Source organism: Suncus etruscus, chromosome 14, assembly GCF_024139225.1.
Source record: "Suncus etruscus isolate mSunEtr1 chromosome 14, mSunEtr1.pri.cur, whole genome shotgun sequence".
Taxonomy (NCBI): Eukaryota; Metazoa; Chordata; class Mammalia; order Eulipotyphla; family Soricidae; genus Suncus; species Suncus etruscus.
Window position 1 is genome coordinate 67,802,339 of NC_064861.1, and position 27,948 is coordinate 67,830,286.

The 27,948-nt window shown below is 48.3% G+C and overlaps 1 protein-coding gene across 1 annotated transcript; it reads left to right on the forward strand.

Moving 5' to 3' along the window:
* Positions 1 to 687: 687 nt before the first annotated feature.
* Positions 688 to 27,680, forward strand: AARS1 (alanyl-tRNA synthetase 1). Its single transcript, XM_049786341.1, has 21 exons — positions 688 to 750; positions 7,200 to 7,364; positions 9,673 to 9,861; positions 10,621 to 10,766; positions 11,206 to 11,397; positions 12,807 to 12,951; positions 13,279 to 13,424; positions 13,910 to 14,018; positions 14,108 to 14,258; positions 15,349 to 15,473; positions 16,617 to 16,761; positions 17,264 to 17,442; positions 18,536 to 18,649; positions 21,095 to 21,301; positions 21,905 to 22,089; positions 24,984 to 25,092; positions 25,651 to 25,764; positions 26,097 to 26,216; positions 26,335 to 26,421; positions 26,825 to 26,938; positions 27,145 to 27,680. The coding sequence occupies exons 2-21, from the start codon at positions 7,221 to 7,223 to the stop codon at positions 27,328 to 27,330; spliced, it is 2,907 nt and encodes a 968-aa protein (XP_049642298.1). The 5' UTR covers positions 688 to 750; positions 7,200 to 7,220; the 3' UTR covers positions 27,331 to 27,680.
* The last annotated feature ends 268 nt before the right edge of the window (positions 27,681 to 27,948 follow it).

Genomic DNA, 27,948 nt, shown 5'->3' on the forward strand with positions numbered 1-27,948 from the left:
CTAAAAAAAAAAAAAAAAAAAAAAAAGAAAGTCTGACAAGTGTTTTTATAGATATATTATAATCTTTGAGGTCTGCAAACCATTTTGTAGCCAAAGGAACATAACTAGATACCAACGTAACCAGATACTTGATTGCTTCCAACAAAAGTTAGTTTTCCAGGCCAAAGAGATAGCACAGCGGTAGGGCATTTATTTGCCTTGCACGCAGCCGATCCACGTCGGACAGTGGTTCGAATCCCGGCGTCCCATAGGGTCCCCCCTTGCCTGCCAGGAGCGAATTCTGAGAGCAGAGCCAGAAATAACCCCTGAGCGCCTGGGTGTGACCCAAAAGGCAAAAAAAAAAATTCTTTACAGTTTTCCTTATCAAACTATGAAACTCCTCAACATGTCCGGGTGTGTCCCCCAAACCCAAACCCAACACAAAACTCTACATAGGACACCAAAATGTCGACCCAGATCTGGGTAGAGCCCGCAGTCTACCCAGCCACGTGATGCACCAGGCCCCTGCTTTCCCCGCCGTTGCATCAGCCGCAGTCCGGTCGCTTTCCCAGAAACCGACTCTGCCGTTGATTTGCGTTCGGCTTGATTGTCACGCGTGACGACCAATAAATATCTCAGGACATTGAGTGTCCTGCGGACGCTTCCCATCGTCGCGCTGTGATTGGGCGGCACGGTCCGGGTTGCGCTGTCGGAGGTGAACACTAGTGCAGCTGCGCGTCGGTGGGAGCTGGTAACCGCGGGCTCAATTCGGTGGGTATTGCGGGAGGACTTGGGGTGACCGCTCTTCGGGGTGCAGGCCGGTCAACTAGAACTCAGAGTGCCGTGCGGATGATCCCATGGGGGCTTGAAATCGTGGATCCCACGGGCAAGGATCATGGATGGGCCAGGGGTGCCAGGGCCTGCTTGGGCTGGTGCTTGGGTCGGGTGGGACATAGCCAGAGAATGGTCTTTTGTCAAACCTTTGGGGTTCCAGGGCGGAACGGCCTCTGGTGTCCTTGCTGTGGATCTGCACCCCAAGAGATTTCCTGGTTACATGAAATTACCCACTTTATCTGACTCGTTTTTCTATCTCTTGGTTTTAGTCTCCCCTAGGACGGTGGGCGTTGAATGAAGGTTGTTTTAGATGGGTGGAAATCTAGCGTGAGCTGTTTTTCTAAATGCTTAAAGGAGCTTATTAATAACCGGTGCTGATACAGATCTGCTTCTGGAAGTTTTCTCTGTACTCCTTCCTGTCCACCGGAGGCTTTTTCCGCCAATTGGTCCTGCTTTGCTTTGATCTGAGAGCTGGGCTTATTGTGCCTACGTATATAGGCTTATTGAGCCCCCAGATTTATAGAGATGCTGAGGTTACATCTTAACCTTGAGCCAAAGGAGGTCTGCTTCCCACTTGGGACGGCATTGACAGCTTGATAGGAATATGCATATGAAACCCGCTATTACATGTGTTTGAAAATTATGAAGCCAGACACCTGGGGCTATGAGAATAGAGAGAGAAAGAGAGCAAGAAATTAACTAGGGAAATAGAATAGAGTTCAGTAGATAACTGAAGAGCATGTCTAAAGTATGGTGACTGAAGCTCTAAAAGGGGGAGTGTGATTTTCAGGAACTGTTAGCTGTTTATACCTCCTGGAATTTCAGGCCCCTTTTGTGCTACCTCTATTCCCTATACAGCCTACACATCTACATTTACATTGAAAAAAAAAATGAAAAAAAAGGGGGCCGGAGAGATAGCATGGGAGGTAAGGCGATTGCCTTTCATGCAGGAGGTCATCGGTTCGAATCCCGGCGTCCCATATGGTCCCCCGTGCCTGCCAGGAACAATTTCTGAGCCTGGAGCCAGGAATAATCCCTGAGCACTGCCGGGTGTGACCCAAAAACCACCAAAAAAAAAAAAGAATGAGTGAACTGGAGCTGTAGTTACAGCCGGGAGGGCACTTGCCTTGCATATGGCCAACCTGGTTCAATCCCTAGCACCATATATGGTCCCTTAGCCCTACTAGGAGTGATCTCTGAGCACCACCAGGTGTGGCCTGAAAACCAAAAAGAAGTAATGAGACTGAAAAGATGACTGGGTTGTGGCACAATTTTAGTTGTCCCAGCTTCCAGAGCAGAACTGCCTCTATTTGACATACTAAAAGCCTTTATGTTTTTTTTGTTTGTTTGTTTTTTGGTTTTTGGGCCACACCCAGCGTTGCTCAGGGGTTACTCCTGGTTGTCTGCTCAGAAATAGCTCCTGGCAGGCACAGGGGACCATATGGGACACCGCGATTCGAACCAACCACCTTTGGTCCTGGATCGGCTGCTTGCAAGGCAAACGCCACTGTGCTATCTCTCCGGGCCCCCTTTTTGGTTTTATTTGGGTTTGGGTCACACCTGGCTGTGCTCAAAGCTACTTCAGCCTCTATACACAGGGATTACTCCTTACAGAAACCATTTGTGATGCCAAGGTTCAAACCGGGTGGATCATGTGCAAAGCAAGCACCCTTTCCATTGTACTATCTCTCTGGCCCTCATGTTAGAGTCTTTTACATCACAGTTATTTCTGTATCTTGGTTCCTCTCACCACTGAATACTTATATTGTAGTATGGTCAATAAGTTAAAAAATGGAGTTTTCCTATCTTTTGGAATTTAGCACCCCTTTATTTGTTTGTTTCTGGGCCATGCCCAGCAGTGCTCAGGGGACTATATTGGGTGCTGGACATCAAACCTAAGTCAGCCACAGGTAAGATAGCACTTTACCTGCTGTGCTATCTCAGTGGTGTTGTGTGCCTCAGAATTACCATCCCAGGTGCCAAGGAGATGGTCCTAAGATTTTATTTTTATTTTTTTTTTTTTTTTTGGTTTTTGGGCCACACCCAGTAACGCTCAGGGGTTACTCCTGGCTATGTGCTCAGAAGTTGCTCCTGGCTTGGGGGACCATATGGGACACCGGGGGATCGAACCGTGGTCCGTCCAAGGCTAGCGCAGGCAAGGCAGGCACCTTACCTTTAGCGCCACCGCCCGGCCCCCTTATTTTTATTTTTTTACCGTTATTTTGTTTTTTGTTTTTGGGCCACACACGGAGGCTCTCAGGTTACTTCTGGTTCTGCACTTAGAAATCACTTCTGGTAGATTTGGGGAACCATATGGGATGCTGGGGATAAAACCCAGGTCTGCTGCATGCAAGGCAAATGCCCTACCCACTGTGCTATCGTTCTAGCCCCCAGAGTCAGCCCCCCCTGGCCCTGAAAGTCTTGAGTATAAGTTTTGTATGAGGGAGCTCTGGGGAACCCTGGCACTTTGTTTCCCTGAACAGATGCAGTGCATGCTCCATGCCTATTCTTCTCTCTTCCTGTTTTGCTTTTGCTTGGGAATGCTCCTGTTAATGTTCAGAGGACATGCCATGCAGGGTCAGTATACACAAGAAAGCACCTTAATCCTTCTACTATCTCTCTGGCCTTTTATTTAATATTTTTTCTTTGTGAAGCTGGGAATGAAACTGAGGACCTCACAAACTAGCTAATGCTGAAAATCTAGCTAAATTCCCAGTCTTGACTATTATTTTCTAAACAAGAAGCTGACAAAATAGTTGACAAAAATAACTGGAAGTGGGGCTGAAAAATGCTACATAGGGTAAGACACTGGTCTTGTACTTGGCCTATCCAGGTTTAATCTTGGTATTCCATATCGCCCCCTGAGTATTGTCAGAGGTGTGTCAATAAACAAAACAACAACAAAAAGTTTCATTGCCAAAAAAAAAAAAAAAAGAGGGCCCGGAGAGATAGCACATCGGCGTTTGCCTTGCAAACAGCCAATCCAGGAACAAAGGTGCTGGTTGAATCGCGGTGTCCCATATGGTCCCCCGTGCCTGCCAGGAGCTATTTCTGAGCAGACAGCCAGGAGTAACCCCTGAGCATCGCTGGGTGTGGCCAAAAACCAAAAAAAAAAAAAAAAAGTTTCATTGGACATAGAATTATCCTTTTGTTGTTTTGGTTTTTTTTTGTTTTGTTTTGTTTTGTTTTTTTTGGGGGTCACACCTGGCAGTGCTCAGGGGTTACTCCTGGCTCTGTGCTCAGAAATTGTTCCTGGCAGACTCATATTATGATGCTGGGATTTGAACCACCAACTTTGTGCATGCGAGGCAAGCACCTTACCTTCATGCTATCTCTCTGGCCCTAGAATTTTACTTTTTTTTTGTTTTTTGTTTTTTTGGGTCACACCTGGCGGTGCTCAGGGGTTACTCCTGGCTGTCTGCTCAGAAATAGCTCCTGGCAGGCACGGGGGACCATATGGGACACCGGGATTCGAACCAACCACCTTAGGTTCTGGATCAGCTGCTTGCAAGGCAAACACCGCTGTGCTATCTCTCCGGGCCCAGAATTTTACTTCTTAACACTGCAGCACCATGTCAGAGATAGGCACACTCCACCGCAGCCTATCACCTCTCCCTGCCTCCCAAGAAACCTCACACCATATTCAAGTTCCCTATACCATCCCTTCATCATACTGGACAAGAAGGTCTTCCAGATAATTGGGAACCTGTCTATGAAAGAGCTTTGACATGGTGACTTCACTGTGTTCCCATTTCTCTTTCATTTTTATTTCTGTTTTCTTCACTTCCCCAGAAATTCAGTCCCCATAAGAGAAGCAGTTTGCCACTTAACTCTAGGGGTGCTCAGACCATGGCGAGGCAAGTCAAATGGCTCATGATCCATGTGGGTGAGCCCCAGGTTCCCTGCCACTGGCAGCTGCTTCCAAGTCTGGCAGGTCTAACCTGGGAACCCTGGCTATGGGAGTAGTCGCACTTTGCACTGCTGTAGGCTGTTGGGGGCTGCTTGAACCCTGAGCATAACTGGAACCTCTGAAACTTTAGACTCTACATACAACCAGAGGCACCCATGCCCTGAGGACAAAGGAAATAGCTAAACTCTAAAGTATATTTAAAGCAGCCGAAAACACCCAGCCAGAGGAAAGTTACCCATATAGAACAACTTGCCTTTGTGTTAGCAGAAGATTAATGTGTTTACAGCTGATGTTTTATTTATGCTTGCTGAGTAAAATTTATAGATCCTGTTTGGTAATGTTTTACATGACTGTGCCTTCAGTACAAACTAGATGTTTTTTAATGTGCTCAGGTCTACCTCTTTACCCCTCCCTATTTCCTGCCCCCAGCTTATGCTGATAAGCGCTTGCAAGCTGTAATTGGTGGAAAATTGAGTGACGTACTTGTAACACCTCCCATGACGTATTTTGCCTTTAAATGCCAGTCTCCCCGAGCAATAAATCCTTTTGAACAGCATGAGTTGTCTTAAGCTCTCTCTTTACTAACCTCTCAAGTTTACTTCACAGATAGGCTTTGCTCGGGAGAACCCACAAATTACTAGCCACCTTCATTCCCACACCCCCGAGGGTCGGGGGTCCCCCATCGGGGGTCACAGTAGGCTGGTTTGGTATGTTGTGAAAGTTTGTGGAATTCATCTGGCATGGGCTCCTTCATTTCTGGTGGAGAGAAGGAACTTCATTCAGGACCTAGAGTCTCAGGCTGCTGACCCTCTATTTCTGGAAGTTTCTCTGCCAACTATAAAGTCTGATCTAGGGCACATGGATTTGATCTGATCCCCGCACTACATAAGGGTCCCCCCACTCCCCAAGCACTGCCAGGAATGAGATCTAAATGCAGATTCAGTAGTAAGCTCTGAGCACTGCTGGGTATGGCCTAAAATTCACACAATGGGGCTGGAGCCATAGTGTAGGGCATAGGACTCTTTCCTTGCATATGGTAGACCTAGGTTTAGTTTCTGGCACCCTATATGGTACCCTGAGTCCCACCATGAGTGGTCCCTGAGAACAGCCAAGAATAAGCTCTACTGCCAGCCCAAAACAAAAATAAGTCAACACAAAAAGAGTGTTTTGATATCTTTTTTTTTTGGTTTTTGGGTCACACCCGGCATTACTCAAGGGTTACTCCTGGCTGTCTGCTCAGAAATAGCTCCTGGCAGGCACGGGGGACCATATTTGACACCAGGATTTGAACCAACCACCTTTGGTCCTGGATTGGCTGCTTGCAAGGCAAACGCTACTGTCCTATCTCTCCAGGCCCTGTTTTGATATCTTTTAAGTAAATGTGGTATCCAGGATCCAACCCGGGGACTCACATCCTCAAAGGTTCTAGCACTGAGCGAGCTACTTCCCTGCTCCCCATGCTTGATTGGCTGATGGGCCGAAAGAGATTGCCCCCTCTCCACTTGGTCTGTACAACTCTAGGCAGGTTTTGCTTTGATGAGTTAGCCTTGGACATTATAACCTAAGAGTTTTATTTATTTTTGGTTTTTGTTTTTTGGGCTACACCCAGTGGCACTCGGGTTACTCCTGGCTCTGTGCTCAGAAATCACTCCTGGAAAGCTTGGGGAACCATATGGGATGCTGGGGATCGAACCCAGGTTCATCCTGGGTTGGCCACATGCAAGGCAAGCACCCTATTGATGTGTAATCACTCCAGCACCCACCTCAGAGTTTTAGGTCAGATTCTTGCTCTTCGGTTTGTCCCAAGTGTTGTGTATGAAAACATTTCCTTGGGATTATTATGTTACTGTTCCTATACTGATAGGTGATTGTGCCCTACCCTAGGGTGTGACCTGGCATTCTGCTCCCACCGTAGGGTGGTACCTGATTCTTTTTTTTTTTTTTTTGGTTTTTGAGCCACACCCGGCGGTGCTCAGGGGTTACTCCTGGCTGTCTGCTCAGAAAGAGCTCCTGGCAGGCACGGGGGGACCATATGGGACACCGGGATTCGAACCAACCACCTTTGGTCCTGGGTCGGCTGCTTGCAAGGCAAACGCCGCTGTGCTCTCTCTCCGGGCCCTGGTACCTGATTCTGATGTATAAAAGCAAGGGTCTGTGGTAGGCAGGGGCTTTTTCGAGGGCTGATTCTTGGGCTTTTGGTTTCAGCCATGTCCATGGAATAAAGCTGATACCTTCTGAAGCCTGACTGCCTGTTAGCTTTCTACTCGTGGCATTCACCTCAGAATCGCCAGCTGAACAGGGTGGCAGACGTGTGTTCCGAGCTGGAGGAGAAAGACCTCATTCTCCATCCCTCCATCAGTCAGCCCCATCAAGGGCTGACTTGCAACACCAAGAAGCCAGGAGTTTGGTGTGTAAAAGGCCACTTATCTCTTCATTTCATCGCTCCTAATTTTCCTTCATTGTTTTCTTCGGTCAGTTCTCTAGGGTTCCTTTCAAAATGGACTCAACCCTAACAGCAAGTGAAATCCGGCAGCGGTTCATTGATTTCTTCAAGAGAAATGAGCACACGTATGTCCACTCATCTGCCACCATTCCTCTAGATGACCCCACGTTGCTCTTTGCCAATGCTGGCATGAACCAGGTAAGGGGTTTTCCTTTCTTCTTACCTCTTCCCAAGGAGAGTAGCAGAGTAGTGAATAAAGCCATGTTCCTGGAGGTAACCAGAACCCGCTTCTTTCACTTAACTATATGATTTTGGGAAATTTTTCTGTCATGGAACCCCAGGTATTTTTGTCTAAGAAATGAGAAATAGGGGCCGGGAAGGTGGCGCTAGAGATAAGGTGTCTGCCTTTTAAGCGCTACCAAGGAACGGACCGTGATTCGATCCCCCGGCGTCCCATATGGTCCCCCCAAGCCAGGGGCGATTTCTGAGCACATAGCCAGGAGTAACCCCTGAGCGTCAAACGGGTGTGGCCCAAAAACCAAAAAAAAAAAAGAAATGAGAAATAGGGGCTGGAGCAATAGCACAGCAGTAAGGCATTTGCCTTGCTTGCAGCCAACACAGGACAGACCCTGGTTCGAATCCCAGTATCCCATATGGTCCCCTGAGTCTGCCAGGAGCGACTTCTGAGCTCAGAGCCAAGAGTAACCCCTGAGCGATGCTGGGTGTGACCCAAAAACAGAGAGAGAGAGAGAGAGAGAGAGAGAGAGAGAGAGAGGGAGGGAGGGAGGGAGGGAGGGAGGGAGGGAGGGAGGGAGGGAGAGAGAGAGAGAGAGAGATTAAGAATTGGTGCCTGTAGGCTGCAGTTTAAATAAAATAATGCATGGAAATTTTTTTTTTTTTTTTTCAGTTTTTGGGTCACACCAGGCAGCACTCAGGGGTTACTCCTGGCTCAACGCTCAAAAATTGCTCCTGGCAGGCACGGGGGACCATATGGGATGCCGGGATTTGAACCAATGACCTTCTGCATGAAAGGCAAATGCCTTACCTCTATGCTATCTCTATGGCTCCTGCATGGAAATATTTAATACAGCATTTAAGTAATAGATTCTCAAACATTTGGTATTATTTTGCATCAGTGACTAGGACTATTCCTGATTCTGTTTGGGGACCATATGCAGTTCCAGGAAAGCTTTTTAAATTTGTTTTGTTTTGTTTTGTTTTTGTTTTTGGGTCACACCCAGCAGTGCTCAGGGGTTACTCCTGGCTCCACACTCAGAAGCCGCTGCTGGCAGGCTCGGGGGACCACATGGGATGCTGGGACTCAAACCACCGTCCCTCTGCATGCAAAGCAAATGCCTTACCTCCATGCTATCTCTCTGGCCCCAGGAAAGCTTTTTAAAAGGGACCTTGGCCGGTGTGATAGCTCAGTGGTAGTGCCTTACATACAGCTGACCGAGGTCAGACCCTGGTTCTATCCCCAGCATCCCATATAGTCCCCCAAGCCTGCCAGGAACGATTTCTGAGCACAGAGCTAGGAGTAACCCCTGAGCATTGCTGGGTGTGACTTCCCTGAAAAAATACAAAAGGGGCCTTGGATCAAAGCGATAGGTCTGTCTAGTACTATTAAGTGACTAGTATTGTCAAGTGGTAGGGCACTTGAGAGACCCAGGTTTAAGACCCTTGGCATCCCATATAGTCAGTCCCCCAAGCCCATTAAGAGTGATTCCTCAGCTCAGCACCCTAAGCACCTCTGAATGTGAAGGAAAAAATTAGGGGAGGGGAGCCTTGGGATGGAGAGATAATACAGGTGTAATTCCTTTTGGGGGATTTGGGGACAGTCCACACCTATTGGTGCTCAGGCTTTACTCCTGGCTCTGCATTCAGGAATTACTCCTAGCAGTACTAGGGGACCATATGGTATGCTAGGGATTAAATCAGGTCAACCACATGCAAGGCAAATACCCCATCTTACTGTACTATTGCTTTAGTCCCCTTCCTCATTATTTTTTTTTTTTTTTTTTTTTTTTTTTTTGGTTTTTGGGCCACACCCGGTAACGCTCAGGGGTTACTCCTGGCTATGTGCTCAGAAGTTGCTCCTGGCTTGGGGGACCATATGGGACACCAGGGGATCGAACCGCGGTCCATCCAAGGCTAGCGCAGGCACCTTACCTTTAGCGCCACCGCCCGGCCCCTCCTTCCTCATTATTTTTATGACTAACCAAGTGATCACATAAATATTCAGAATAAATTCTTCTGTAGAGATGAAGCAGCTTCTTACTGCTTAAGGCTTTGAAGTAAGCTCAGGTTTCAGCATGTCAGGTATTGGCCTGCAGAGAGTGTTTCAGTGGCAGTGGTGGCCTTGACGGAACCAAGACCTGGAAGCAACTTGCTCCTTGATAGACTGTTTATGCTGGTGTGGAGAACTCTGGTCTGTTTTGTGTGTGGCTCTTCCCACCAACCTGACCATGCTCTCTTCAAAAGCTAAAAGGGCCTCTTCCTTTTTCAGTTTAAACCCATCTTCCTGAACACCATTGATCCCTCACACCCAATGGCAAAGCTGAGCAGAGCTGCTAATACCCAGAAATGCATCCGAGCTGGTGGCAAGCACAATGACCTTGATGACGTGGGCAAGGATGTCTACCACCACACCTTTTTTGAAATGTTGGGCTCTTGGTCTTTTGGAGATTATTTTAAGGTAAGTTGCAAATAATGTGGAAAGAAAACCTGTTGAGGTCTTCTTGGAGCCAGCAAGTCCTTGCCATTGTAGCATTGGAGGTCCTGTGTTCTCTGTTATGAAATGATGAATTCTCCTTATTAGGAGAGGCAGGACTGACAGAGACCCTAAGGCTTCCTGATAGGAGTATTTGTGATTTAATGACTTCAGATTGTGTTTCTGATTCAAGCTGATCATGAGTGTAAATTCATTGTGAAGATATTTAAGTTTTTTATCTTTGTTTTCATCATCTATTTTTATTTATTTTTTTTTGGTTTTTGGGCCACACCTTGTGACGCTCAGGGGTTACTCCTGGCTATGCGCTCAGAAGTTGCTCCTGGCTTCTTGGGGGACCATATGGGACGCCGGGGGATCGAACCGCGGTCCATCCTAGGCTAGCGCAGGCAAGGCAGGCACCTTACCTCCAGCGCCACCGCCCAGCCCCTATTTTTATTTTTTATTTTATTTTTTTTTTTTTGTTTTTTGTTTTTTGTTTTTTGGGCCACACCCGTTTGACACTCAGGGGTTACTCCTGGCTATGCACTCAGAAATCACCCCTGGCTTGGGGAGACCATATGGGATGCCGGGGGATCGAACCGCGGTCCGTCCTATGCTAGCGCTTGCAAGGCAGACACCTTACCTCTAGCGCCACCTTCCCGGCCCCCTTATTTTTATTTTTTATGTTCATACTCAGTAGATTTTCTTATGATAATTTCTGACATCTTTCCATTCTTTTTATAGGAATTGGCCTGCAAGATGGCACTGGAACTTCTCACCCAAGAGTTTGGGATTCCAGTGGAAAGACTTTATGTTACTTACTTTGGTGGCGATGAAGCAGCTGGCTTAGAGCCAGACTTAGAGTGCAAACAGATCTGGCAGAACCTGGGGTAAGATGCAGTAGCTAGGAGTCTGAGCTATAGGACAGTGGGGAGGGCATTTGTCTTGCATGTGGCCAACCCAGGTTCAGTACTTGGCATCCCATATGGTCTCTGAGCACTTCCAGGAGTGACCTCTGAGTGCAGAACCAGGAGTAAGCCCTGAGCACTGTGCATGTGACCCAAAAACAAAAGAAAGGAAGGAGAGAGAGAGAAAGAAAGAGAGAGAGAGAGAGAGAGAGAGAGAGAAGGAAAGAAAGAAGGAAGAAGGAAGGAGGAAGGAAGCAAGGAAGGAAATGAAGGAAGGAAGGAAGGGAGGGAGGGAGGGAGGGAGGGAGGGAGGGAGGGAGGGAGGGAGGGAGGGAGGGAAGGAGGAAGGAATTGTAAACACACCACCCCCTTGTGATGAAGGTAAGCCTGGTTTAATGGGCTTTAACTTTTTTCCTTTCAGGCTTGATGAAAACAAAATCCTTCCTGGAAATATGAAGGACAACTTCTGGGAGATGGGTGACACAGGCCCCTGCGGTCCTTGCAGTGAGATCCACTACGACCGGATTGGTGGCCGGGATGCCGCCCACCTTGTCAACCAGGATGATCCCAACGTGCTGGAGATCTGGAACCTTGTGTTCATCCAGTATAACAGGTGACCTTGTGGTCCTGCTCTGTTCCTGACAATTAGAGAAAGCCCAATCTGGACCACTCGAACATCTCTTTTTTTATTTTTACTTATTTTTTCATTATTTTGAGCCACACTCAGCAGTGCTTGGATCTTACTCCTGACTCTGCTCAGGGATCACTCCTCGCAGGGCTGAAGAAACAGAGTAGTGTCAGGGATTGAACCCAAATTGTTCACATACAAGGCAAGCATCCTCCTCACTCTACCATCACTCCAGCCCCTCTTCTCTCTTTTCATTCTTACCTTTGGTTTTTTGTTTATTTTTGTTTTTGGGTCACACCTGGCAGCGCTCGGGTTACTCCTGGCTCTACACTCAGAAATCATTCCTGGCAGGCTAAGGGGACCGTCCTTTGCATGCAAGGCAAACACCCTACCTCCATATTATCTCTGGCCCCTCATTCTTGTCTTTGAAGACAGAACAGAGAAAGAAGAGGGCCAAGAGAGGGAGGAAAGGGAAGAAAGAAAGAGGGCTTGTTCTGCAAGTCCATGTTCTCAATACAAATTTATTGCTTATCTGTTTCTTTGCTTTTTCTTTCTTTTTTTTTTTTTTTGGTTTTTGGTTTTTGGGTCACACCCGGCGGTGCTCAGGGGTTACTTCTGGCTGTCTGCTCAGAAATCGCTCCTGGCAGGCACGGGGGGCCATATGGGACACCGGGATTTGAACCAACCACCTTTGGTCCTGGATCGGCTGCTTGCAAGGCAAACACCGCTGTGCTATCTCTCCGGGCCCTGTTTCTTTGCTTTTTCTACTCTGGAAAAGCCACTGTTCTCTCTCTCTCTTTTTATTTATTTTTTTTTTGGGGGGGTTACACCCAGCAGGGCTCAGGGTTTACTCCTGGCTATGCGCTCAGAAATCGCCCCTGGCAGGCATGGGGACCATATGGGATGCCGGGATTCGAACCACAGTCCTTCTGGATGTAAGGCAACCGCCCTATGTCCATGCTATCTCTCCGGCTTTGCCACTGTTCTCTTTAGTATTTTGGGGGGATGGGAGGACACATACCTGGTGTGGCTCATGGCTTATTTCTGCCTCTGCTATCAGGAATTACTCCTGGTGGAATTCGGGACCATAGAGGATGCTGGGGGTCAAACCCAGGCTGGCTGTGTGTAGGGCAAACACACTCTCCACTATATTGTCTGTCTGGCAGCTTTTTTTTTTTTTTTTTTTTGGTTTTTGGAACACACCTGGCGGTGCTCAGGGGTTACTCCTGACTGTCTGCTCAGAAATAGCTCCTGGCAGGCATGGGGACCATATGGGACACCGGGATTCGAACCAACCACCTTTGGTCCTGGATTGGCTGCTTGCAAGGCAAACGCCACTGTGCTATCTCTCCGGGCCCAGCTTTTTGTTTTAACTCTCTCTTATGACCATACAGGGAGGCTGATGGCGTTCTGAAGCCACTTCCCAAGAAGAGCATCGACACAGGAATGGGTCTGGAACGGCTGGTGTCTGTGCTGCAGAACAAAATGTCCAACTACGACACTGATCTTTTCATCCCTTACTTTGAAGCCATTCAAAAGGTATGCCCTTGTCAAACTCTGTGGCCAGCTGGTGACCTCCGGGCAGGCCTCCTCACAGTGCTGTTCCATACACTTTGGCTTATTCCATTGTTAATAATGAAGCTCTAGACACAGGCCTTGCCACTGGCTGTGTGGAGGGGGCAAGCTAGTGCCTCTTGACTCCCTGGACTGCCACCTCTCTTGGGGTTGCAGGATCTGGCAAGGGGCTCAGTCAGATTTCCTCCTTATGACTCCCTAATCCTATCCTAACCCTAACCCTAACCTCCTAGGGCCTGGCAATGCCAGAGTATGCTTCCTAATCAGCTGTCTCCTGATTTTAATCTTTAGGGCACAGGGGCCCGGCCTTACACAGGGAAAGTTGGGGCTGACGATGTTGACGGGATCGACATGGCCTATCGGGTGCTGGCTGACCATGCTCGGACCATCACTGTGGCACTTGCAGATGGCGGCCGGCCTGACAACACAGGGCGGGGGTGAGTAGTAGGATTGCTTTGTGAGTTTCAGGGCACCCCCCCACTCCCCATTCAGAGCACTTTTAGACTTTCTTTACTTTGTTATTGTTGTCTTCCTTTTTCTTTGGAGACCTTTTTTTTTATGGATTTTTTTTCTTTTCTTTTCTTTTTCTTTTTTTTGAATTTTGGGCCACACCTGGTAGTGCTCAGGGATTACTCCTGGCTCTGTCTTTAGGAATTAATCTTGGTGGTCTGAGGACCTTATGGCATGCCAGGGATCGAACCCGGGTCAACCACATGCAAGACAAATGCCCTACTGCTGTACTATCTCTCCAGCCCAGTATGTTTATGTTGGAATTAAGTGTTAGTGATCTTGGAGAATGCAGAGAGCAGCAAGCTGATGGCAAAACTGGTATTTTGGGGTAGAATTCCAAAGGCCTACCCTCTTCCAAAGCAATCAACTGCAAATGTAACCAAGCATCGATGCTGGATTCTGCCTCTCACAGGTATGTGCTGAGACGGATTCTCCGCCGGGCAGTTCGCTATTCCCATGAGAAACTCAATGCCAGCAGGGGGTTCTTCGCCACCTTGGTAGATGTGGTCGTCCAGTCTCTGGTAGGTGGATTTTCTGGCCAGACGCTGTGTGGCAGTGAAGGTTTTTCAGAAGGGTCCCAGCTTCCCTTGTTGTGTCTCTCCTTTGTCAGGGAGATGCTTTCCCTGAGCTAAAGAAGGACCCAGATATGGTCAAGGACATCATTAACGAAGAGGAAGTGCAATTTCTCAAGACTCTCAGCAGAGGGCGGCGTATCCTGGACCGGAAGATTCAGAGTCTTGGAGACTGCAAGACCATTCCCGGTAACGCTCCATTTACTACTTTCTTGGCCAGGCCAGTTCCTCTTGAGGGAAGAGGCAAGACTGTTTCATAGGCCGACAGTGGACACTGTCTGTAGAGACTGGGCAGAAGCTTCATGAAACTGTTAGGTGTAATGTTGGATTTTTTTTTTTTTTTTTTTTTTTTTTTTTTTTTTTTTTTTTGGTTTTTGGGTCACACCCGGCACTGCTCAGGGGTTACTCCTGGCTCTACGCTCAGAAATCGCTCCTGGCAGGCTCGGGGGACCACATGGGACGCCGGGATTCGAACCGATGACCTTCTGCATGAAAGGCAAACTCCTTACCCTCCATGCTATCTCTCCGGCCCCTAATGTTGGATTTTTAGAACTAGAAAGAGAGGATGTGCATTGTATCCCATTTACCCTGGTTTAATCCCCGCATCATAAAGAGTTCCCTAAGCACTGCCAGGGATCACTCCTGAGCACTGGACTAGAAATAGCCCTTGAGCATTGCTGGAATTAGCTAAATCTTACCCCAAATTGGAAGGGGGCATTTATAGTAAAATTACAAAATCACACTGCTGGTGTGACCCAAAAATTAAGAGAAAAGAAACAACTTTGACCCAGAGATGGCTTTGCATGTATGAGGTCCTGGTTTGGGGGCACTTGTTTATTTTGGGAGGCATACCTAGCAGTGCTCAGTGATCACCTCTGGCTATACTCAGGGAACCATGTATGGTGGAGGCAATAGAGCCTGGGTCAGCTGTATTCAAGGAAAACACCCTACCCACTGTACTATCTCTCTGGCCTCTATACTGCCTTAGTTTTTTTGGGTTTTTGGGGGGGTTTTGGGTCACACCTGGCAGCATGTTCCGGGGTTACTCCTGGCTCTATGCTCAGAAATCGCCCCTGGCAGGCACAGGGGACCATATGGGATGCCAGGATTCGAACCACTGTCCTTCTGCATGAAAGGCGAACGCCTTACCTCCATGCTATCTCTCTAGCCCCATGCCTTGGTTTTAATCTTGCCATCACTGCCACATCCTCCTGGGAAGCTTTGGATGGACAAGAAGGGAACTGCCATATATTCTCACCTCTTCCTTTGTGCTATGTAGGAGACACTGCTTGGCTTCTTTATGACACTTATGGGTTCCCAGTGGACCTCACGGGACTCATTGCTGAGGAGAAAGGCATGTTGGTAGATATGGATGGCTTTGAAGAGGAGCGGAAACTGGCCCAGGTAAAACTTTGGGGCATACACAGGAAAAACAGGTATAGCGGGGTCTTGGCAGCAGAACAAGAGTCCTGGTTTTGGGGTCAGTCACACGTTACAATACTTGGGTTTTTTCCTGGGGATACTCAAATATGCATATAATAGGCTAGATCAGGACCTAGTCCAGGCCCCTGCATGCAAAGCATGTGGCTGAGCTTCGACACTAGCCCCCATTGAAGACTGACCAAATCAGGGTAGGGTGCTTGCCTTGCATATGGCCAACCTACATTCAATCTTTGGCATCCTATATGTTTCCTCAAGAACCACCAGGAGTTGGGACTGGAGTGGTGGCTCAGGGCGTAAGGCCTTGCACGCACTAGCCTAGGATGGACTGTGGGTCAGTTTAATTCCTCCAGCATCCCATATGGTCCCCTCAAGCCGGGGTGATATCTGAGTGTATAGCCAGGAGTAACCCCTGAGCATCACCAGGTGTGGCCCAAGAAACCAAAAAAAAAAATAAAATAAATAAAATAAAAAAGAACCATCAGCAGTAAGCCCTGCCTCCCTGCCCCCGCAAAAAACACCAAAACGTCCAAACCAAAAATAAGAATGACCATGTCAGTCCTAGTAATTCTCTATGGTTGTTGGATCTTCAATGTCTCGGCACTAAGATGAAAAAAAACTCGTTCTAAGGGTCAGAGCATTAAGTATAGTCAGTAGGGGGCATTTGCCTTGGGCATTGCTGACCCAGGTTTGATCTTTGGCATCCCACATGGTCCCTTGAGTGATTTCTAAGCACAGAGCCATGAGTTACTCATGAACATCACGGGGTATGGCCCAGAAACAAACAAACAAAAAACAAAACAAAACAAAACCAACTCGTTCTAGAGCTTCACATCAGACAATTGCTTGGCATCTTTGAGTGCTTGAGAGTTTCAGAGTAACTTTTTGCTTTGTTTTGTTTTGGGATCACACCCAGCAGTGCTCAGGGGTTACTCCTGGCTCTGCTCAGAAATCACTCTTGCCAGGCGCAGAGGACCATATGAGATGCTGGGATTTGAACCACCATCAGTTCTGGGTCGCCCGCTTGTAAGGCAAACACCCTGTCACTGTGCTATCTCTCCGGCCCCTAGTTTCAGGCTAACTTTATGTAAATTTCTCTTCTGGCAGCTGAAATCCCAGGGCAAGGGAGCTGGGGGAGAAGACCTCATCATGCTGGACATTTACGCCATCGAGGAGCTCCGGGAGAAAGGTCTCCAGGCAACAGATGATTCCCCAAAGTACAATTACCACTCGGACTCCAGCGGTAGTTATGGTGCGTTCCCCGGCTCACCTACGGTTTTCAGAGCATGCTGAGGATGAGGAACCCAGACTTTCTACCATAGTCTCCTCTATAGTGTTACTAGTCACACTAGTTTTTGTGACTAGTTTTCTTCAATATATAATTAGGGTTTTTTTTGTGTGTGTGTGTTTTGGGGACCATACCCAGTGATGCTCAGAGCTTACTCCTGCCTCTACACTCAGGAATTATTTCTGGCAGTACTGGGAATCAATCAATCCTGAGTTGGCCATGTGCAAGGCATGCACTCTTCCCTTCCCACTGTACTATATCTCCGGTGTTAAACTGTCCCAGTTCCAACTCTGAAAGACTCATATCCTGGGCATGTGTGTGTCCCAAGTAGCCCAGGAGTTCATTGACCTGCTGAGGGCTGCATTGGCCTATGTGCTCATGCCCCTGCCTGGATTGGACTAACCAGCAGAAGCCAGCAGGGATTGTACAAATGGTACTACTTGTCCTTCTATACCCTTCCCTGCAGAGTTTGAGAGCACCACGGCAACAGTGATGGCTCTGCGCAGGGATAAGATGTTCGTGGATGAAGTGTCCACAGGCCAAGAGTGTGGTGTGGTGCTAGACAAGACCTGCTTCTATGCCGAGCAAGGAGGGCAGATCTACGACGAAGGCTACCTGGTCAAGCTGGATGACAGCAGTGAGGATGTGAGTCTGAGAGGGGCTGTTAATGGGCTGGTCCGTGTTGGGGCAAGGGTTATTCTCAGAATCTTTGGGGGTGGGTCATGCATTTTGGTGCTGGAAAGCCACTTGATTTGAGGCAATGTTAGGGACTGCCACAGAACGTTTGTCTTTATGCAGCTGACCTGGGTTCACTCTCCAGCCCCTCATCTTGGGATCTTGGGTTCTTCCAAGCTTTGCCTACAAACACAGATAGAGAGCTTTCTTTTCTTTTTTTTTTTTTTTTTGGTTTTTGGGCCACACCCGGCGTTGCTCAGGGGTTACTCCTGGCTGTCTGCTCACAGAAATAGCTCCTGGCAGGCACGGGGGACCATATGGGACACCGGGATTCGAACCAACCACCTTTGGTCCTGGATCGGCTGCTTGCAAGGCAAACACCGCTGTGCTATCTCTCCGGGCCCGAGAGCTTTCTTTTTTTTTTTTTTTTTTTTGTTTGTTTGTCTTTGTTTGGTTTTGGGGTTATACCTTGCAGTGCTCAGGAAATCATATGGAATCCCAGGGATTGAACCAGGTCAGCCGTGTGCAAGGCAAACACCCTCCTCATTGTGCTATCACTCTGGCCCTAGACAGAAATCTTTTTTCCCTTTTATTTATGGTTTTGGGGCCCACTAGCAGTGTTCAGGGGCTGCTTACTCCTGGCTCTACTCAGGGCTCACTCCTAGCTGCCCTTGCTTAAAGAGGAGGATTCTAGGGGGTTGAAACCATTCAGTCAGTCACATGCCAGGTAAGCACCTTTCTATCTCTTCAACCCCCGGAGAGGCTTTCTAAAGAGTAGTTATATGTTCAATATGGTTCCTTCGTGCACCACCAAGAGTGACCCCTGAGTACAGAACAAGGAGTAAGCCCTGAATATTGCCAGGCATAACCCAAAATCCCAAAACTAAAATCAATCTATGGGTTGAGAGTGTAGCCCAGCCCTCGACCACAGAGGCATGTGTGTGGTGCTGGGTTCAGTACCAGTCACCGCCACATCATCTTCTTATATAGACTGAAGTGACTCTTTCCTTGTGTGCTTTGGGCCCTGATGTGTTTTTGTCTTGCTCATCTTGATTGCTCTTAGAAAACAGAGTTTACGGTGAAGAACACTCAGGTGCGAGGAGGGTATGTGCTGCATGTTGGAACCATCTACGGCAGCCTGCGGGTGGGCGACCATGTCCGGCTCTTTGTCGATGAGGTGAGTCTTATTGGATATCACTTCCTAAGCTCTACATGGATGGGTGCGGATGAGAAGGGCCCTAACAACAGTAATGGCAGCACACACTGGTGGGGGCTGTGGTGTGGCAATGCCATATACCCAGTGCCTCACTATCAACATGGATGTAAGGCAAGGCGACTAAATTTGAAAGTGCAGCTTTTGAGAGGAATAACTGACATGGAACTGTAGAATGTGTAAGTAAAGTACACATCATGGGGATGGAGCAATAGACAGTGGGTAGAACGTTTGCCTTGTATGCGGCTGACCTGGGTTCACTCCCCAGAACCTCATATGGTCCTCCCAAGCCTAGTAGGCATGATCCTTGAGTGCAGAGCCAGGAGTAAGCCCTGAGCTCAGCTGCATGTGGCACAAAAACAAAAGAATGCATTATGGTGATTTTCTCTATGTGATGATAGGATTTTTTTTTTTTTTTTTTTTGGTTTTTGGTTTTTGGTTTTTGGGTCACACCCAGCAGCGCTCAGGGGTTACTCCTGGCTCTACGATCTGAAATTGCTCCTGGCAGGCATGGGGACCATATGGGATGCTGGGAATCGAACCCAGTTTGTCCTAGTTGGTCATATGCGAGGCAAATGCTCTACCACTGTGCTATTGCTTTGGCCCTCTCTTAGGGTTTTAAATTGTGTCTTTTCATTCTGAAGTGAAATAATAGGTGACTAGCAGGACCTCATCTTAGAAGGGATATAGCCAGAAGTTAAATCTTCATAGTTCCGATTCAGGCACAGTGACTTTAATTTAGGCTCTATAGACTCGTTTTCATAGATTGTCTTCTCTAGTCAACCCAAATTACATCTTCAGGATCTTGTATTATTTAAGATATCAGTTCTGGGGCTGGGTGGTGGCGCTAAAGGTAAGGTGCCTGCTTTGCCTGCGCTAGCCTTGGACGGACCGCGGTTCGATCCCCCGGTGTCCCATATGGTCCCCCAAGCCAGGAGCAACTTCTGAGCACATAGCCAGGAGTAACCCCTGAGCATTACCGGGTGTGGCCCAAAAACCAAAAAAAAAAAAAAAAAAAAAAAAGAAATCAGTTCTGGGGCTGAAGAGATAGCACAGTGGCAGGGCATTTGCCTTGCACGCAGCCGACCCAGGATGGATGGTTGTTTGAATCCTGGCATCCCATATGGTCCCCCAAGCCTGCCAGGAATAATTTCTGAGCACAGAGCCAGGAGTAACTTCTGAATGCCACCGGGTGTGACCCAAAAACCAAAAAAAAAAAAAAAAAAATCAGTTCTGCTACTGTGACAGACTCCACAAGAATAGCTTCAGGACAATAGAAATGTGTTTCTGGGGCCCGGAGAGATAGCACAGCGGCGTTTGCCTTGCAAGCAGCCGATCCAGGACCAAAGGTGGTTGGTTCGAATCCCGGTGTCCCATATGGTCCCCCGTGCCTGCCAGGAGCTATTTCTGAGCAGACAGCCAGGAGTAACCCCTGAGTACCGCCGGGTGTGACCCAAAAACCAAAAAAAAAAAAAAAAAAAAAGAAATGTGTTTCTGGGAATGGAGCAGTGGCGCAAGTGGTAGGGCGTTTGCCTTGCATGCGCTAACCTAGAACGGACCTTGATTCAATGTCCGGCATCCCATATGGTTCCCTAAGCCAGGAGTAACCCCTGAGCACCCTGGGTGGTGGCCAAAAAAAGGGGCGGGGCCGGAGAGATAGCATGGAGGTAAGGCGTTTGCCTTTCATGCAGGAGGTCATCGATTCGAATCCTGGCATCCCATATGGTCCCCCGTGCCTGCCAGGAGCAATTTCTGAGCGTGGAGCCAGGAATAACCCCTGAGCACTGCCGGGTGTGACCCAAAAACCACAAAAAAAAAAAAACCAAATACAAAAAAAAACCAGAAATGTGTTTCTCAACTAAACACCCAAGACTTGATCAGGGCTTTAGGTAGTCCTCATAATCCTCAGACTCAGGTGTCATTGCCAGGGTATTGGGGTATTATCCTGATTTCATAGTCTAAGAAGGCTATTATCAGGTCCATTTTCTGGGTCAAGACTCGGCAATGCATGTTTTGTAAAGGGGTGGGTAGTGAATACTTTGGCTTTATGGGCCATCTAGTGTCCATAGTAGCTGTTCTCCTTCACGCAGCTCAAGCAGAGCCACTGCAGGTGATGTGTGTACTGTGGCTATGTTCCAGTAAACTTGTTGAGAAAAAAATCAAAGTTAGACTGTTTCTCTTGAAGGCAGTGGAAGGAAGTGAGGTAGTTGTAGGGACAGGGCCTCACCCCTCCCCTTTAGAATCAGCCCACTGTTGGGAGATTTTTATGGTTTTGGTTTTAGGGAAGAAATCAAAATTTGATGTGTGGAGAGACATTATCAGTGGCAGCACTGTGAGTGAAGTAGCTTTGGGGGAAGAAGTGGGGTGGGTGGGAAGCAACTTTTACCTGCTCTTCTGCCCACCTCACAGCCCCGCCGGAGACCCGTCATGAGCAACCACACAGCCACCCACATACTCAACTTCGCCCTGCGCTCTGTGCTCGGGGAGGCCGACCAACGAGGATCGCTGGTGGCACCCGACCGCCTGCGGTTTGACTTCACTGCCAAGGGAGCCATGTCCACCGCACAGATCAAGAAAGCCGAGGAGATTGCTAATGGGATGATTGAAGATGCCAAGGTGAGCTGGGTCTGGGCTTAGAGCAATAGCATAGCAGGTAAGGTGCTTGCTTTGCACACAGCTGACCTGGGTTCGATCCCCTGCATCCCAAAGGGTCCCCCGAGTCTGCCAGGTGTAATTCCTGAGCATCTCCAGCTATGACCCAAAATAAACCAACAAATGGGGTTTGTGTCTTGGGCCTTGTGTGTTAAATACCTTCCTACACCACTGCTTGGTACCTGAGGATCTTGGGCACTGTGGCACTCCCACTCCTGGTACCTGCTATGTGGCATTGATTTCCTTTACGTAGTAAATTCTCACCTTTTTCTAGGGGGAAGTAGTAGTGATGGCAGGTAAAGGGATGTTAAGATCTAACTAAGAGTTGCTGGGACAATAGGCAGAAGTCCTACAATCAAATCTGCTACATGGCGCATCCATATGAGGGGCATGTGGCATGGTCAATGAAAATCATTTTGCTCCCCAGACTAACTTTAGGTTACTTGGGGTACTTGGTGAGTAGAGGTGGAACCAGAATAATCCAGTGTCCTGCATGAAACCACAAGTTTCCCACGATATCCCAGAGACTGCCACCCCAGCTTGTTCCCTATCTGTTTGCTTTGGCAGCCTGTCTACACCCAGGATTGTCCTTTGGCAGCAGCAAAAGCCATCCAGGGCCTGCGGGCTGTGTTTGATGAAACTTACCCTGATCCTGTGCGTGTTGTCTCCATTGGGGTCCCCGTGGCCAAGTTGTTGGATGACCCCTTGGGTCCTGCTGGCTCCCTCACTTCTGTGGAGTTCTGTGGAGGAACGTGAGTGACTCGGGGATGGGTATGGGGGTAGAGTTTTTGGGTTTGATTTAGCATTACCTTTAGGGTTGGAGTCCTGGGATGGATTAGTTCATTTTATTTATTCATTTACTTATTTTTGGTTTGGGGCCATACCCAGTGATGCTCAGAGGTTTCTCCTGATTTCGCACTCAGAAATTAATAATTAATAAGTACTATTAATAATTATCAATTAATGATTAATTAATGAGTTCTCTATAAGATGCTGGAGCTCGAACATGAGTCAGCCGTATGTAGCAAGCACCCACTGTGCTATTAATAGCTCTAGCCTCATCACTGCCTTTTCTTTTTTTCCTTCTTTTATTTTTGGCCCACACCCGGTGACACTCAGGGATTACTCCTGGCTATGCACTCAGAAACCACTCCTGGTTTGAGGGACTATATGAGATGCCAGGGAATCGAACCTTAGTCTGTCCTAGGTTAGCATGTGCAAGGCAAACACCCTACCACTTGTGCCACTGCTCTGGCCCCAATATTACTTTTTCTAAGGGAGGCAATAAAGTCCTCAGAAATTCCCTTTTAAATAGCATTCCTTGGAATTTTAGTGACCTGTTACAACCCTTAACTGCTGTGCTCTCTCTCCAGCTCCAACCGTACAGCTGTTAATGATTCCTGGGTTTGTGAATTTTTCCTTTTTGTTTTTTTACCACACCCTGAAGAATTGCTTAGGGATTAATTCCTGGCTATGCTTTTAGGAATTACTTCTAGAACTCGGGAAACAATATGGGATGCTTGGGAGAGTTGTGTGCAAGGCAAAAATGCCCTACTATCCTTGTGATGAAATATTCTACCCAGGAGAAGTAAAAACAATCTGAAGATTTTTGTGTGGGGCAAGTGTAGAGGTTTGGGTTGTACTGGTGGGGCACAGAGTTTATTTCTGGCTTCTTTGCTCATGAATTACTCCTGGTGGTCCCGTGGGGCCATAGGGAGAGGAAGCCTGGATCTAGCAGAGGTTGGCTATGTGCACAGCAAGTGCCCCTGCCTGCTGTATTATCATTCTAGCCCATGAACACAGTAGTTTTTGTTTCTTGTTTTATATTTTTAGTAAAAGCTTTTATTTAGGGAAAGGAAAAAGAATGCAGGGAAGCTCCCAGATTACAGAGGGTCTCCTAAAGTGGGATGAACAGTTTCTTGACCTGGAGCCAATCCTGACAAAAGGTCTATGAGTTCAGGATCCAGCAGAGACTGGAGAATTTATATAGTTGGGGTCTGATCCTGGAGATTTAGCTTCCAGCTGGAGGATTAACCCTATTAGTTCAGAGACCAGAGTAAGGCAGGTACAAACACACACTGAAAACCCAGCTCAGGGGACTCCTCAGAGAAGACAGTGGGGAGAGCATTTGCCTTTTATGTGGCCGATCCAGGTTCAGTCCCCGGCACCCCGTGTGGTTCCTGGATCATCACCAGAGTGCAGAGCCAGGAGTAATTTCTTTTTTTTTTTTGGTTTTTGGGTCACACCCGGCTGTGCTCAGGAGTTACTCCTGGCTGTCTGCTCAGAAATAGCTCCTGGCAGGCACGGGGGACCATATGGGACACCGGGATTCGAACCAACTACCTTTGGTCCTGGATGGGCTGCTTGCAAGGCAAACACCGCTGTGCTATCTCTCCGGGCCCAGGAGTAATTTCTGAGCACAGCCAAGTGTGGCCCTAAAACCAAAACTTAAAAAAAAAATTTTTTTTTCCAGTTTTATCACATTTTTCCATGCCACTTTTATTCTTTTGGGAACAGTGATGGTGTCCTCAGAGGATCCTGCTTCCTAAGAACACCTTCTGTGAGGGTGCTTTCCTTGCACAGGGCTGACCCTGGTTCAATTCCCAACATCCTAAATGTCCAGATCTACCAGAAGTAATTTCTGAATGCAGAGCCTGCAGTAACCCCTGAGTACACTGGGTGTGTCCCTCACCCCCCCCCCCAAAAAAAAAAAAAAAAACCCTGTCCAGAGCATTAGCACAATGGGTACAACATTTGCCTTGCATGCAGCTGAACCAGGTTTGATCTCCTAAGCCTGCCAGGAGTCTTTTTTTTTTTTTTTTTTTTTTTTTTTTTAATTTGTTTTTTTTTTTTTTTTTTTTTTTTTTTTTTTTTTTTTTGTGATTTTTGGGTCACACCCGGCAGTGCTCAGGGGTTATTCCTGGCTCCATACTCAGAAATTGCTCCTGGCAGGCACGGGGGACCATATGGGACGCCGGGATTTGAACCGATGACCTTCTGCATGAAAGGCAAACGCCTTACCTCCATGCTATCTCTCCGGCCCCAGGAGTCTTTTTTTTTTTTTTTTTTTGAGTCTTGTTTATTGGGCCATATCTGGCAGCCCTCAGGGGTTGTTACTCCTGGTTCTGTGTTCAGAAACCACTCCTAGCAATCACTCCAGAGTGGTGGCGTAAGCAGTAGGGCACCTTGCACACGCTAACCTAGGACGGACTGCGGTTTGATTCCCTGGCGTTCCATATGATTCCCCCCAAGCCAGGAGCTATTTCTGAGTGCATAGCAGGAGTAACCCCTGAGCGTCACCAGGTATCGCTCAAAAGCAAAAAAAAAAAAAAAAAAAAAAAAAAATCTCTGCTCAAGGACCATAAGGGATGCCGGGGATCAAATGCAGATCAACACAGAAAAAGAAAGGAAACCCAGAGTTGGTGTCTTACTCTGTATCCTGATGCTCAGTTCCATTCACACATTCTCTGACTCTTATTCTGCTGGCCTCTGAAATTCCCTCAAGCATGAAGGGCCTCTGTCCACTGTCCCCTCAAGGAAGCGTTCCTGGGAGTTGACTAACCTCACTCAAGCTTCACCCCCAGGGAGTGATGAGAACCAGGGCACCTGGCTTCCTTGTCACCTGGATTCTATGTTCTGTCACCAGGCACCTGCAGAATTCAAGTCACGCAGGCGCTTTTGTGATTGTGAGTGAAGAGGCCATTGCCAAGGGCATCCGACGGATAGTGGGTGTCACGGGTGCGGAAGCTCAGAAGGTGAGCAATTGTGTGAAGTATCCGATTCCAAGGTGGGAGTCAATCCAGCGTGTTGATTGAGTTTGGATGGCAGGCTAGACATCACTGCCTAGGAACATCCCCCAGTTATTGGGCAGCTGAGAAGCCTCTCCCACCTACAGCAGGCTGTGAATTCTCCTTAGCAGGGAATTGGTGCTGCTGCTTCCAGAGCCCTCATCTCTGGCCTGCATCACCCAGGCCAGAGGATTCTGAGGACAGTGTCTCTGGGTGCTGAGGACTGGCATTTGTTCCCAGTGTGTGTCCAAATCTGTGGGTGACCATTTCCTGGGGTCAGACAGGCTGTGACTGATTTTTTTGGCAGGCGTGGCCCTGAATAGTTATAGCCTTTCTGTTGACCGGGCCTGTGAGGTTAATTTCCTTTGGGGGAAAGGAGGCTACAGGCAGTAGCTTCTGGAAGGAAATTGCCACTGTTGGTGGGCATATGTGTGTGCTAATCTGTTTATAGCCTGCTTACAGGCAGGGTGGTAATGCCAGAGTTGACCTGGCACGGGGCCTGCTACCCTGATTGTTCCTTTCCAGGCCCTCCGGAAAGCAGAGAGCCTGAAGAATTCTCTCTTGGACATGGAGGCCAAAGTGAAGGCCCAGACTGCACCAAACAAGGATGTGCAGAAGGAAATTGCAGACCTTGGTGAGGTAGGGCTTCCTTTGCCCCAGACAATGCTGGCTTAGAACACCAGTGCTCTGTGGGCACTCTGTTCTTTCTGTGGGTACAGGGTAAGGTGCTGTGGGTCCACCACTTCAAGGACAACCCCCCAGGGACTGCGGTACCTTCTGAGATCTAGGTTTCTCTATAATGATTAATGGAAGCTCCATGGATCCTGTTTTGTTTAGTTTTCTCTCTCCTAGGAGAAACTAATTAGGCCACGACTTTGATATTAAAGTCTATAAGTGTGGGACAGGCAGGAACCTTACATTTCTAGCTCCTTGTGGGCCAGATCCCAATGTCCTTTGGGCTCTGGTTCCAGGCTCTGGCCACCGCCGTCATCCCCCAGTGGCAGAAAGATGAGTTCCGGGAAAGCCTCAAAGCCCTGAAGAAAGTCATGGATGACCTAGACCGTGCCAGCAAAGCTGATGTCCAGAAGCGAGTAAGTCCTGGCACCAGAGGATGCAAGGGAGCCTTGAGGGTTTGCCCACCAGAACTGGGCAGGTGATCAAAGGACCTTGGACCTGAGACTTCTCTTGTGGGAACTTCCTTCCTTGCAGGTGTTGGAGAAGACCAAGCAGCTCATCGACAGCAATCCCAACCAACCCCTGGTCATCCTGGAGATGGAGAGCGGCGCTTCAGCCAAGGCAACTTGGGGCTGGGGCTCCCTTCTTCCCAATACACTGGATCCCATTAGCTCTCTAGTGCTGACATGAGAGCTCTGCAGCTCTAAGCACAATGACTGAGGGGCCGCTGTGGGGCATGTCTGGGACATGTTAGGCTGATTTGGGGGAGGAACCAGGTGGCTGGTGTGCTCAGAACTTCCTTCTCCCCTGAGCAGTGGAAGCCAGAGCTGAGAGCTGGAATGAGCCAGGCTCCATGCTATAAGATTTCACACTCAAGATGGTGTGATGGTGTGGATAGTGCCTGCTCTTTTCAGGGGTTTAGAGGTGGGGGTGGGTGGGAGTGCTGAGTCCTGAGCTTTGCAAATTTGCTAAATTATCTGGACACATCCCCCGGTCCCTGGCTTGACCCCTATTCTCCCTATAGGCCTTGAATGAAGCCCTGAAGCTCTTCAAGACACACTCCCCTCAGACATCTGCAATGCTCTTTACTGTGGATAATGAGGCTGGCAAGATCACATGCTTGTGTCAAGTCCCCCAGGTCAGTTTGTTCTGCCACATGTACCCAGGGGACTCTGTTCTCAGCTGACTGGACCCGCAAGGCTCTGGTTCTAGGTCAGCCTCTGATAGTGCCACCTGCAGCCAGAATGGGTGTCTGTAGGCCCTCATCCTTTCATAGCTCTTCCTTCTCCACGTGTCATTCCAACCCATCCTTCTTGACTCCTACTTTGAATTTTTCTCTTCCAGAATGCAGCCAACCGGGGCCTGAAAGCCAGCGAGTGGGTACAGCAGGTGTCTGGCCTGATGGATGGCAAAGGTGGTGGCAAAGATATGTCCGCTCAGGCCACGGGCAAAAATGTGGGCTGCCTGCAGGAGGCGCTGCAGTTGGCCACTTCTTTTGCCCAGCTCCGCCTAGGAGAAGTCAAGAACTGAGGGAAGGCAAGGGAAGTGCCTTGCCCTCACTCAGGTGCATCCATCCAGCCAAGACTGCTCCATCCACAGAGACACTGGAATCTTGGGACCTTTAAACTAACTCATCTGCCTCCTCATTCCCCAGTCCCCAAACCCAGAAGGAACTGGAGCTCACCTGGAAGCAGGCCTGTGACTTGCGCCCACTTTACATTTCTACCCTGAGCCTTCCACATCGGCCCCACCCATCTAGAACCACTTCCCCAGAATTGCTATTTATCAATCTCACACTCATCCCCAGTTCTGCAGAACCAAAGCTCTGGGGCTTTAGACGAGGGCCTTTGCTGCAGAGAATTAAAGGACCATGTGCAATATTTAATGATTCCATGTGATCTCAAATCTCATGTGACTGTTTGAGGGCCTCCGTGGTTGTCAAAGACTGATCCCTATTGGCTTCTGGTTATAAGGAGTTGGCCAGACTCCTTGCTGGGTCTCCTCCAAACCCCTGCTCATGGGGGTAGCCCTTGGGATTGACTAAAGCAAGACATTTGTGCAGATGTGGGTGGATGAAGGGAGACCTTAATCCTACTAGATGCTCCAAGAAATTGCTAGATACCATGAGGGGTTCCCTCTCACAAGAGA

Coding starts and splice junctions, on each gene's coding strand:
- AARS1 (XM_049786341.1), top strand. CDS start 7,221: ATGGACTCAACCCTAACAGCAAGTGAAATCCGGCAGCGGTTCATTGAT. Junction 12,952..13,278: donor ACTTTGAAGCCATTCAAAAG/GTATGCCCTTGT, acceptor TTTAATCTTTAG/GGCACAGGGGCCCGGCCTTA. Junction 25,093..25,650: donor CGGGTGCGGAAGCTCAGAAG/GTGAGCAATTGT, acceptor GTTCCTTTCCAG/GCCCTCCGGAAAGCAGAGAG.